General features: G+C 43.1%; 1 protein-coding gene across 1 annotated transcript in view; it reads right to left on the bottom strand.

Moving 5' to 3' along the window:
- The window catches only part of GRIA3 (glutamate ionotropic receptor AMPA type subunit 3), a 212,123-nt gene that overhangs the window by 75,223 nt on the left and 123,991 nt on the right, over positions 1 to 12,909 (bottom strand). Inside the window, exons 8-10 of the mRNA XM_024195460.1 lie at positions 11,425 to 11,529; positions 9,677 to 9,784; positions 8,246 to 8,452 (exon numbers count right to left, since the gene is read on the bottom strand). Coding sequence (XP_024051228.1) covers positions 8,246 to 8,452; positions 9,677 to 9,784; positions 11,425 to 11,529 — 420 coding nt within the window. The remainder of the gene's footprint in view (positions 1 to 8,245; positions 8,453 to 9,676; positions 9,785 to 11,424; positions 11,530 to 12,909) is intronic.

Below are 12,909 nucleotides of genomic sequence, written 5' to 3'. Positions count from 1 at the left end.
GGCCCAAAACTGGACACAGTACTCCAGATGAGGTCTCACCAATGTCGAATAGAGGGGAATGATCACGTCCCTTGATCTGCTGGCAATACCCCTACTTATACAGCCCAAAATGCCGTTAGCCTTCTTGGCAACAAGGGCACACTGTTGACTCATATCCAGCTTCTCATCCACTGTAACCCCTAGGTCCTTTTCTGCAAAACTGCTGCCTAGCCATTCGGTCCCTAGTCTGTAGCTGTGCATGGGATTCTTCCGTCCTAAGTGCAGGACTCTGCACTTGTCCTTGTTGAACCTCATCAGATTTCTTTTGGCCCAATCCTCTAATTTGTCTAGGTCCTTCTGTATGCTATCCCTACGCTCCAGCGTATCTACCACTCCTCCCAGTTTAGTGTCATCTGCAAACTTGCTTAGGGTGCAGTCCACGCCATCCTCCAAATCATTATTGAAGACCGACCCTCATGCAAGTGTATGTTTGTGTGTATGTGTGTACATGTGTGAATATTCCACTACATTACCTTCCTTTAACAGGCAGCCTCGCATTTACACGTAGACTAATTCATTACTAACAAACACGGCTACCTAGTGTAATGTACTGGATTTTCTTAACATAATCAGTATTTTCTTGTACTTGAGTGGTCTAAAATTTAGGTGAACCAGCTAGAGGTAGAGCCTCAATGCCTGATTCTTATCACCCTCCTAGCGGTGTTCATCATGAGTAACTCTGCTGAATTTACACTGCTCAGGTTAGAGTCAGGCCCCAGGTTTCTAGCCAGCATTCATTTACTTACTTGTCTTTTTAATTATTTTAAATCTATCTACCTAAGGCTCTAGGTGCCCTAACTCATCATTAATAATTGCAGCACTGGAGTGAATTTCTCTCTTGATGATGGACATGGAATAAACAGGGCCCATAAAAATTAAGCCAGATTTAAAAACACAGCCAACCAATCCCCCCCACTGCAGAATTTGAGGGTTTCTAAAACAACTAGCCTTGCTAATCTCTGAGAAATATTACTGAATAATGCAGTTTCAGGCATCTTCTTTATTGCTCACGTTGCATTTGAGCAGTGAAAGAATCCTCCCCATTCAACCAGGCACATAACAACTGACCTGATCGGGCAGGAGCTGTTCAGTCCCCTGTGGGACCAGGAGAAAAAAAACGCCATGTAGAAACATCCTTCCTTGCAGGAGAAGGAAAGTGACACAGGAAGAAAGACTAGATGCTCCCTGCTCTCAGCGGCTGGGAATTTCTCCCCTCAAAAGGCCAGAGAAAATCCTTTCTAACTCCAGGCTTGGGGAGTAGAGAGAGACATAGCACAGAGATACAAATAGGAGATGAGGGCCTCGTTCCTGCCTTCATGAATTATTGGGTGTTCCTGTCTGCAGGTACTGGCGAATTTATCAGTTCTTTGCTTTTTGAGAAGTAGCCCAGTGCTATAGTCACTTTGAAAGATCTTTGCCTGATCTGGGAATTGGGCCAAAACTTAGATTGCATTCTAAATTACCCCTTATGGAGGATCAGAGAGACATTACACCAGGTGTTCACTGTGTGCATTCCATTGGGAAGCAAAACCCCAGCTGTCTCCAGAAGTATTGCGTGCAGGAACAAGTAAGCAACAATAGAAGATAGTGCTATGGATTTATACAGTGGTTGTGATTAAAGATCAGCATCTGCCACCATTCAGTACCATGGGAGATGCCATCATTTCTCCCTATACTTAGAACAGGAAATAAGTTGTTATCTCATGTATTTCGGGTGGTATCTAAAGGTTGACTTTTGAATGCTGACCACTCCCTTCAAAGATATTAAAACACTTTCAAAGGCCATATTGACACTAATGAGAAAGGTGTGTTTTAATAAATTAGATGATATATTAATGAATTCATGAACTAACGTGTGTTAACATACGCACGTTAAAATCCTAGTGTAGATGAGGCAAATTGTAGTTTTAACATGTTAGCTGGGCAAGGTAAATCCCAGGGTGAAGGTATGTTAAAACTACAACCTGCCTTGTCTACACTAGGATGGTAAAGGTGATAGTTAACACTCTAGCTCAGGGGTTCTCAACCTTTTTCTTTCTGAGCCCCCCTCACCTGCTATTAAAAACTCCACGGCCAAGCTGTGCCACAGCACCTGTTTTTCTGCATATAAAAGCCAGGGCTGGGGTTAGGGGGTACCAAGCAGGACAATTGCCCAGGGCCCCATGCCACAGGGGGCCCCCAGCGAAGCTAAGTTGCTCAGGCATCAGCTTCAGCCCCGAGTAGCAGGGCTCAGGGCCCCGGACTGCAGTCCTGCATGGCAGGGCTTTGACTTTCTGCCCTGGGCCCCAGCGAGTCTAACGCTGGTCATTCTTGGCGGACCCCCTGAAACCAGCTCGCGGCTCTCCAGGGGGCCCCAGACCCATGGTTGGGAACGACTGCACTAGCTAACATGTTAAAAAATGCACCTTTTCCCTTAGTGTAGACATGGCCAAAGTATTTATTAATTACATCCTCACAGTCCCCCATGTGAGGGTATTATTATTCCCATTTCATAACTGGAGAGTCTAAGGCTCAGGGAGACTAAGGGACTTCGGGTATAGCCACACTTTGAGCTGCGGAGGGGAGGGGAATTCCCAGCTTGAGGAGACATACCCATGCTGGCTCTGATCGAACGAATGCGCTACAAATAGAAGCATAGTTTCAGCTCGAGGGAGCAGCTGTCGAGTCCATGCCTAGCGTCTTGGATGGGTACATACTTAGGGTGGCTAGCCCTGCCGGCCTTGCCTACTCTCTATTTTTAGCACGGTTATTTGGTCAGAGCTAGCGTGGGTCTGTCTTCTTGATCTGGGAATTACGGGCAGAGTTAGGGGCAGAGTTCGGAACAGAACCACGTCTCATCCTCCCCCGTCCTTTTTTTCCTCAGACCAATGCTGCCCCCGTGCTGAGAATGGTCTTCATCTCATTCCCAAAAGCGTGATGCTATTTAAGCACAAGTGGCCAGAATCATTCGAAGCAGAACATTATTCCTTTCTGTGGGTTACTTTAACGCAGTGAAGTGTATCAGCACTTTCAAACATTACATATGACAGCGGAGAGGCTGCCTCTCCCTGAATTCCCTGATCCTCCCCTTTGCTGCATCTTACCTTCTTAAAGCGGTTCTACTAAAGACTCTTTTATCAAGGGAGGGTTTATGATGCTTGTAGGGCTTGGGTTCTTTTTTTTTTTTCCTAATAAAGTATTTTGTTCTCACAACTAAGAAATGTGTTAAACCTGCTTTCAATTAGCCTCACTGCTGTGAAAACCAGATCAGATCCAGGGAGGGGAGGATTCCCTAGCTGGGCAGGAAAGAAAGAACAGGAGCACACTTCAAAAGGAAGAGACTAAATAAAAGCCTATGGAAAGAGGCTTGCCCTACATTGGGGAGAAGAGCCATTGTCTAGGCCTCAATGGCTGGTGGGTTTAAAGCCTTGAGCAAAGCCTCTCCGGTGTGCGCTCAGTGGGAGGTGCTGCTGCTAATTGGCAGAAGTAGTAGGGATGGCTCATTGGAGGACAGTACTTGCCTTGGTGCTTTGCACTGCTGGTCAGATTTAAATGTTGACTCAGGTTCAGAGATTGGGAGCAGTTTAACTCTCTTTTCCAGCCCATGGAAGGGGTAAAAGGTGGAATATACCTCCAGCCATATTGCTTCCCTTGCTAGCAGTGAGAGCTGGGCTGGGGTAAGTGACTTGCTCATGATCTCTCAGGACAGAGTGGGAACAGGAGCCAGATCTTGTGCTGTAACCACAGGACCATCTTCCCTCCGTTCTAAGCACAGCTCTATTGTGAATCTCAACAGAGTGATGGATTCTATGTCATATGAGTTGAAAACTATTACACAGAAGTGGTGGGGAAGGGAAAGGAGGTGGCCACATGGCTTTGCCCACCTCCCGCCACACTGTTTGGCAGAGCCAATCCTATAAAAGGCTGTAGCAGTGGAGACTCTGGAGTGTATTTGGCTGGGGCACAGGACTCAGAATCGGAGGTGGGAGGTGCTGCTAATCAGCAGAAGTGGAGGGGATGCCATTAGTGGATGGCTCATTGGAGGACAGCACTTGCCTTGGTGGGCTGCTCTGCTAGTCAGATGTAAACATTGACTCAGGTTCAGAGATTGGGAGCAGTTTAACTCTCCTCTCAGTGGGAAGTCACCCCACTGCCATCATCCCCATGCAGCCACCTTTTTGCGCCACTCTCGAGGTGCAAAGGGACCAGAAAGCAGCTACATCCTGCCAGCGGAGAATTTCATCCACCTTGGGAGAACTTTCATCACCAGGCCACCCACCCAGGCCTGAGGTAGGGGATATGTCACGGGGCAGGGAGGACTGCTCCTGGAGAAGGTTGTACTCTGGCCACCGGGCTATGGTCTCTTGTGGGCTGTTCCTAGATGGCTTAGATAAGAGCAGACACTCAGCTACGCTAACCGATGCTTGGGTCAGGGCTGATACAGCTCTGTCCTCAGAATCTGGGTCACTCTGACAGGCTCTTTCTCTGCTGCACTGAGTGGAAACTCAGCACAGCTGAGAACCTTGCACTTAGTCTGAAGGAGAATGTGCAAAAATGAAGCCAAATGAGAAATCCAGATTTTAGTGACAAAAATGTGAGGAAAGCAAATGGCTTCGCATTCCATAATCTGCCCGGAACCTACACACAAGGAACCTGTCCCTACCCATCTACCTTGTATATGGGCCAGGAGGTAGAAGCACAGGGATTGTTCTGCCTTTACTCTCCTGAAAGTGTCTGGTTGCCCCAAAAGAAGGTAGGAAGCAGTAAGGGGGAGGCAGGAACAAAGACATGGCAAAAATGAAGCTAAACATCAATTAACTTTAATTAGATTTCTAGCATTGAAATTTCAGACTCTATCTCTGCCCTAAGTGCTTCAGTAAAAAAGGTCTGAAACCAGGAGGCAATGCACACAAAAGGGACAATATTAAATAGGATTTGCATATTGTCTCCCCAGCGATGCCAACAAACATGTCAGGTTAGCAGCAAGAAGTAATTGACTTAAACTGCAGACAAGGAGATTTAGGTTAGAGATTAGGAAAAACTTTCTAACTATGAGGATAGTTAAGCACTGGAATAGGTTACTGAGGGAGGTTGTGGAATATCCATCATCAATGGTTTTTAAGAACAGGTTAAACAAACACCTCTCGGGGATGGCCGAGGTTTACTTGATCCTGCCACAGCCTGGGGGACTGGACTAAATGACCTCTCAAGGTCCCGTCCAGCCCTACATTTCTATGATTCTATAACCCAGTAACATCTTATTTTCCATGTGACTGCACAGCAGTTAGCTGTTAAAACAAATACAATCTGAAATAGTGCATTCAGCAGCAACTCTGTTCAACTGTTGGATAAACTTGTTCCAAAAATCCCCAACTCAAGCCTCTTTTATCCCTACTTGTCTGGTTATATACAATGCTAATAAAGGCATTTAAAAATTAATCTCCCCCTCGTTGACACAAAATGGAATCCAGAGGAGGCAAATGTGACAGTCATTTCACAGCCAAGGCTCACAATGGCACCTGGGGAAACGTGCACCTTTACTTTCAGTTTCATAATAGACTTTTCAGCTCATGGGAGATAAAGGAGAGTCGTCATGTAAATGAGACACCTGTTCCTAATAATTAGTGGTTACAGAGCATTTTTCATCTTCAAAGTGTTTTCCACACGCTCATTATCCCCACCTCTGAGAGTGCTGAGTGCTGTAGGTCGCTATCCCCCTTTCTGCAGATGGAGAAAGGATAAGAGCATTTCAGGAAGACACCCGAAGCCTGCAGATGATTGGGGGAGACTTTGAAGTCTATGTTGACTTGAAAATAGCAGGGTTGTCTTCCCTGATTACAGAGACCCAGGTGGCCTCCCTAAGGCCTGCTGGCTCCTGCAGTTCCACTCCAGCGCCAGCCCAGCAGAGCTGGACAACTCCGTTGGGCTGGATCTTCAGTCAGACCTCAGGGGACATGTCTGACCTTTGGATAACTGAGCATTGCAGTTAAATGCGATTCAAATCATTAAGCTTTGACTGCACAAGAATAAGGCATAGCTGTTCATTTTCCAAACTAAATGAAAAGTGTTTCAATTTGTCACTAACTGGAAAGCTAAAGCCTTGCTAACCCAGCTTCCTAAATACAAGGGAACGAACCCACTGGATGAAACAAAAGACAGACCGAGGGACAGGTTTTTGTTTTTCTACCAGCGCAGTCTCGGTGTGTGTGGTGCTCACAAAGCTGCTGTTCTCTCTGCAGACAAAGGTTCATAAGTGCAGTCGTGTTGAGGTAAAGCACCCGGGGCTCGGCAATACAGAACAGGCATAGCCTTCTGAGCTGTGCTAGTCCCAGAAGGATGTGGCTGAGGGCTCTACATCAAACCAGCTTATTCAAAGAAAAGCTGGCTTGAAAAAGGGGGCAAACTTTCTCCTCAGCAAGGCCTGCTCTTTGGGAGCACCTTGCAGAGCTGGGATTAGTTTTCCCTGCTGCAAGCCCTTGATACAGAGGCATCTTCCATGGTCCAGCAGCTGCAGAGGTTAATTTTACCTGCATCACGTCCCAAAGGAAGTGACATTGCTTATAACACACTCTCCAACAGGCTCAATCCCAGCTTGCGACTACAGCTTTAGTATTGACTTTTCTCTTTGTCACTTGGCTCTCTTTAGTATGCATTTTTAAAATGACTATATCTGCTTTATTGGCTGCTACATGCCTAGATGACTAGGGCAGTTGCAGATGACCTAATTATAGATGACAGTGTTGAAGTTTCTTGACCTGGAGAGAAACACTGAGAGTTTAGGATTTCACTGCAGTTGCCCTGAGCTAGCAACTCTCAAAGTGTCTCATAAAGCCTCACCCTGTGAGATAGGTAATATTATTATTCCTGTTTCATAGCTGGTAGAACTGAGGCACAGAGAAGTTTGGTGACTTGCTCAGGTCACACACCTCAAGTCAGTGGGCGGGCAAGGATATGACCCAGGAGTCCTGATTTCCAGTCCTCTTCACTTAGTGCCCATTAAACTCCACTCCTTCCTCCCCAAAAGTCAGACCATAAAATCACTGTTTTCTAAGGTCTAAAACACATACAAGTAGAATGGACAGGGCTCAAAAAAGTTGAATGGGCTGGGCAGGCCTGAGTTACTATTTCAGCATTAAGAAATCCTAATTGTTTTTTAAATATAGCAATAATAAAACAGTTACCCAGTGTCTTTTGTGCCTATTACTCAAAGTGATGTACACATGAGATGCAAACATAAAAGTAGCAGCACATTTAACTAGACAGCAGTTGATTGGCTGGTAGCAGATATTTTAAAACTAAATCCAGAGCTTAGGAGAAGTAGACCTTGTTGGGGTTGTAACACTCCATAAATGTGGTGATATTAGGCCTGTATCATGAAATATGCCCTGGTGAAAAGGCATAACATGTCGGTGCATCTTTTGGCCTGAAGTCAATGGCAAAACTCTCACTGGTTTCCATGTTGCAGGATCAGCCGCTTAGGGCCAGGAAAGTTAATGGGAGTTTTGCCATTGACTTGAATGAGAGTAGGATCATGCCCCATGGCAACTTTGGAGACAGAGTTCCTCCAGCAGGGATGACAGCTTCTGGAGCTCCAGTGCATCCTGCTTCTGTTCCACTTTTTTACAAGGGTACAGGGCAAATGTCTCCTTATGCAAAGCCAGCTCGGCACTCTTTTCTGGGAGCCAGCACCAGTGTTGCTGGTAGCCTTGTGTCGTCCCAGTGCTCAGGATGCACTCCTGCCTTACATATGCACGAAGAAGGGATGGAAGATCCTTGTATCCTCTCCTCACAAACATATGCACCCACATTGTGCAGAGAGCAATACATCCCTTATTGTTCACAAAGATTACAGGGAGAAGGAAGAAATGGCTGTCAGCCTGCAAGCAGAAAGCAAGGTGCACACTAGATCAGCATATGCAGGTTGTTAGCTCAGGACAAAGCAGAAATGTTCTGCTGTGTTTACGCAAAGTAAATATGTTCACCCCAAATACCATTGCGTAACCATTTGGTGTATAGACTAGTTGGGAGTGGCAGTGAAAAAAACACTCTCCATGCAATGGAACAAAAAATTTTTTTTTTAAAATAGATTACAAAATGAGACTAAAAATAAATATCTAGAGATTGTAAAACAAATTTAAACAGAGATTTTTTATTTTGCAGTTTATTAACGTCGTGCATATTAATAAAAAAAAAAAGAACATTAAAATGAACGTTAAGGGAAACTTACCCCATAGACTAGTTCACCCACCATGCCATTCCATATCTTAGACTCAGGGTCCCTAGCTCCGTATTTCCCATCTCCAACAATTGACAGTTTGTATTTTATTCCAACATGTTTTGCTATTTCATAAGCTAAGTCTACACAATATCCTTCATATCTCTCATTCCCTTCTAGTTGTTCATGGTTTTTCTTATACATTACATATGGCGATTCCTTTGAAACAAAAGCAAAGATCAAAAGTCTATGAATATAACACATGCCTTTAAAATATGCAAAACGAGAGCTGTTATAAGCATTATTTTATGTTATTGGCAAATATCAACAATATTTCCTGGGCTGCTCTTATATAGTAATTGGAAAGATTTCCAAGTCAGCTTCACATAGACATTAAAGGCTTCCTGGCAAGACAGAATAGTTTAGTTTAACAATCCTTAGAAGCGCAACTGAAATTCATCAATGGCCAGATCCTGCAAACACACATGCAATTCGCTTTAATCACAAGAGTATTCCCACTAAGGCAATGGGGCTACTCACATGAGTAAACTTACAGTCTTTTTTCAGGATCAGGCCTGAATCTCCAGTAGATCAAAGATAAGCACACCATAATAATGCAGTACTTAGCTTATAAAGCAGTGATGTACCTGCTCCTGCTCCCATTGAAGTCAATGGCAAAATCCCCACTTATTTAAATGGTGCAGGATAACGCTGATGCTTGGATTTTCAAAGAAGCCTGAGGCATTTAGGTGCCCAGCTCCACCACATATCACCTAACTCCCGTAGACTTCTTTGAAAATCCCAGCTGAAAGGCTGAGTGTGTCTCACTAAATTATAGTCAAGTAAAATATGATCCTTCTAGCAATGTCATGAAACTGACTCATGCTCAGGACAATTGTAACAGGCACCAAAGGCACAAATAATACTGTATTACAGACCACATAAGCAATAGGCTTTAGAACTGACACAGATAACACTGACTATGAGATATAAGAAGAGCATTATTCTCCACAAGCATTGGATGTCTTTACATATTGTCAAAGCATTTCCAATTCACCGTGGGCCAGATTGTGCTATCCTTACTCAATCAACAGGAGCTGTGCCTGAGTGAGGGCTGCAAGATTTGGTCCTACAGCAGTAGGGACCAGATCCTGCAATCATGTACATACATAAGTAACTTTACTCACGTGAGGAGTTCCACTGAGTTCAAGTAACTGAGAAGAAGGAAAGCACAATGTTGAGATCAGTGGGACTCCTCCCGTGAGTACATTTACTCATGTGTGTAAGTGTTGGCAGGATCAAGCCCTCCGTACATCTCTGGAGGTTGCTGAACTTCTCAGTCACTTGAAGTCACACAGCATTCAACATTGGGCCTTCTAATAAATCTCAGAATACACGTGTCTTCCCACCTAAGCACATACTGACTAAGAACATGCAACTTACCAGGATGGTCGTGACTACTATTGTTCTATTCTCCACAGATGAAGTGTCATTAGACACTTGCTGGTCTAGTGCTGGCACAAATCTTTCATATTCATTCCAGTAACCAGCCTACAAAAGCAGAGAGTGTTACCTAGTTACATATTTTTATAATGATTTTGGTGCATAAAACTGATGCTTAAATAGAGCTGCCCTTTTTATTTTAAAAAAGTGATTTTTATTTAGGATTTATTCAAGATACAGACAAATGAATATTGATCTAAACGTTTTTCTAGGACCCCTCATCAGCTATTAGCAAGGTCATGGGACACTTTCTTGCCAACATCGGGCTGTGGGAACCTTTTGCTGAATTTTTACATTGTTCCATCACTGAGTGTGTAGCATGCAAATAGATATGCAAAAACTATGTGAAAGTAATGTATGGTTCCGTATATACATATTATGTAATAATATATTTTATCAGAATACCCATGGAATAATTCCTGTATTTCTGCAACCAGGGAATACAACATAGGACAAGAAAATAAATTGCAGAATTCTTGAATGAACTACTTTTAATTTGCATCCTTAACTGTCTCACTTGAACTCTGCCCTTAATCAGTCTCAACCTGGTCTATTTCTAGCATACTAAATCTCTAACCGACTGCAAACAGCTACTATTTAAAGTAAAACCACTCCTTTCAAACAAAACAAAACACAAATATAAGCTGCTACAAATGTAGGTCAGGTAAATGCAGGAGATAAAAATAACACTGGTCCTATTGCCGGAGGGGCAATATTTAGTTTTGGTCCAGTGACAAGGTTCAAGAACTGAAGTCATGTAGCTCTAGGGTTACATACACAGGCCGAGGAGCTGGGATTCTTGATATACAGAAGCATCCATTTCTAGAGTAAGGGTACAATTTTCAAAAGTGCCTGTGTGATTTAGGCACATAAGTCCCATTGACTTTCAATGAAACTTTAAGGCCAAGTGCATAAGGGTCAGATTTTCAAAGGTATGTAGGTGCCTAAAGATGCAAATAGGCACCTACTGGAAGTTTTAATGTTAGGTGCCGAATTCTAATTGAAATCAATGGGATTTAGGCACCTAACCTGCTTAGGCCCTTTTGAAAATTCCACTAGGCACCTATTTGCATCTTTAGGCACCTAAATATTTTTCTAAATCTGGCCCCCAACCACTTTTGAAAATGGGACTTAGGCTACTAACTCACTTAGGCACTTCTGACTATTTTATCTTAGGCCATGAGATAATCGTATTTTGAACATCCTGATTAAAAACCAAATGCTGTTTTACACTATTTTAAGAGGTTTTTAAAATATGTGGGTTCCAATTCTCTATTGCTCTGAGGCCTATAATGGAGAGGAAGGAGGAGATGAAAGGAATTTAGGAGAGAGGACGGGGCAAAGGATCTGAAGACACCACTGTAGGAGGAAATCAGAGTTGAGATGTGGCAGGGTAGGCACCTCAGATGTGAAGCTAAGGCGTTTGCTGTAGAAAGGTATTCAAGGAGTGAAGGTATTCAAGGGCAGGGGGGAAACATGAGCAGAATAACAAGGACAGAATGGAACTACATTCCTATAAAATTGCATAACTAAAGAATTAGGGAAGAGGCGAGATAAATGTAGTGGGAGGGGGATCTATCAGGTTTTATATCTTCACAACAGTTGTATGACATTGCTTGTTTTCGTGACTTTGCAGCAATACATAGTTTTTAAGAAGCCCAAGGAGAATACATATATTGAGAACTTACCTTCCGTGATCCAGTGGCTTTCGTTTCATACACGTCAATTGTGTAATTTGTTCTGCGTCCGTAGGTGTCAAACTGAATATTTCCAGTCATTCCTTGGACTTGTACCTTAAACAGGGAAATAGTAAAACAGTTACATAGAACAATATTTCTATTTTTTCCCTCTTTTATGTCCTGAAAGAATTTACTATCTCTGTGATCATTTCCATTAATATCTGTGCCCTGTCCAGCGTCCAATAGGGCCATTTACATTCTGTCTACCTAAAATTCCCCAGTTCTCCCAGTTTCAACTGCAAACATTATTATTCCTCACTGCCTATGAGCTGATGCAGAACTGCCACTTTCCATTGCAAGGAAGGCTGCATTTCAGTGCTGAGTGAATCCTGCATATATATTATATTCAAGGTCCAATTCTGCCATGTTTATTCACACTTGGTGAAATTCCCTCCTTTTCAATGGGCCAACACAGGGTGCATGTACCACTGAAGTGCCACATAAACCCTCACAATTAGGGCTCAAGTAGGGTGACCAGATGTCCCAATTTTACAGGGACAGTCCCAATTTTTGAGCCTTTTGCTTATATAGGCTCCTATTGCCTCCCACCCCCATTCCGATTTTTCACATTTGCTGTCTGGTCTCCCTAGGCTCAAGTGGTACATACTGCATAAGCCTTGTGCTATAGGGCCAGATCCTGATACTCTTACACCGAGTAGCACCTTATTCCACAATTAGACCTGGTGAAGTCAATATAAGTGAAGGTCTCAGACTCCAGCCCCATTAGAGGAAGAGTGGCAGAATTTTGTCTATACCTTGTAAAGAGATTGAGCTTTGTCAAGATGGATGATGCTACATAAATGTAAGTCGTTACCATTACTTACTCACATTAATAATTTTGAAGGAAGTATGAAGTACTTTGTTTCAAAGGCAAAAAAAATCTGTCTTTCTTGTTTCCCTAGTATTAAAGGAGGAGATACTTCAATTCATCAATTATCAATACTGACAAGCTTTCAGCTAAGACAGAAGAGGTAACTGTCAGAAACTTCAGTAGGATATAATTTATGTTAAATTTTAGGGAAATTTTATAGCAGTAATAAGAGTTGGGCGATAGAACAATTTGCTAAGGAGGCTGTAGAATCATAGTCACTAGAGATGTTCAAAGCTGGTCACTGATCTGCCAAGGATGGTTTAGAGATGATGTAATCGATCTTGTCAGGATGCACAGTGATGGATCACATAATTCAGTAAAATCCCTTTGCTCCAGATTTATTCAGTGGGCCAAATTCAGAGGTGATGTATAAAGAGTGTAAATTATGTGTCTGTAAGTGGATGTGAGAGTCAATGTTAGGGTAATTTGTGATTTGATGGGACTGGAAAAAGATGTAATTTCATCATCCTTGACTTTCTTAGGTTCAGCTCAACTCATTATGATTCCAAACTTTATTGAACTTTTATTGCAAACATAGAAACCACAGAAGCCCTGATTCAGCC

The sequence above is a fragment of the Terrapene carolina genome, unplaced genomic scaffold, assembly GCF_002925995.2.
Source record: "Terrapene carolina triunguis isolate 2854851 unplaced genomic scaffold, T_m_triunguis-2.0 Scaffold131, whole genome shotgun sequence".
Lineage (NCBI taxonomy): Eukaryota > Metazoa > Chordata > Testudines > Emydidae > Terrapene > Terrapene triunguis.
Note: the sequence above shows the minus strand (reverse complement) of the source record. Positions and strands in the feature narration are given on the sequence as shown.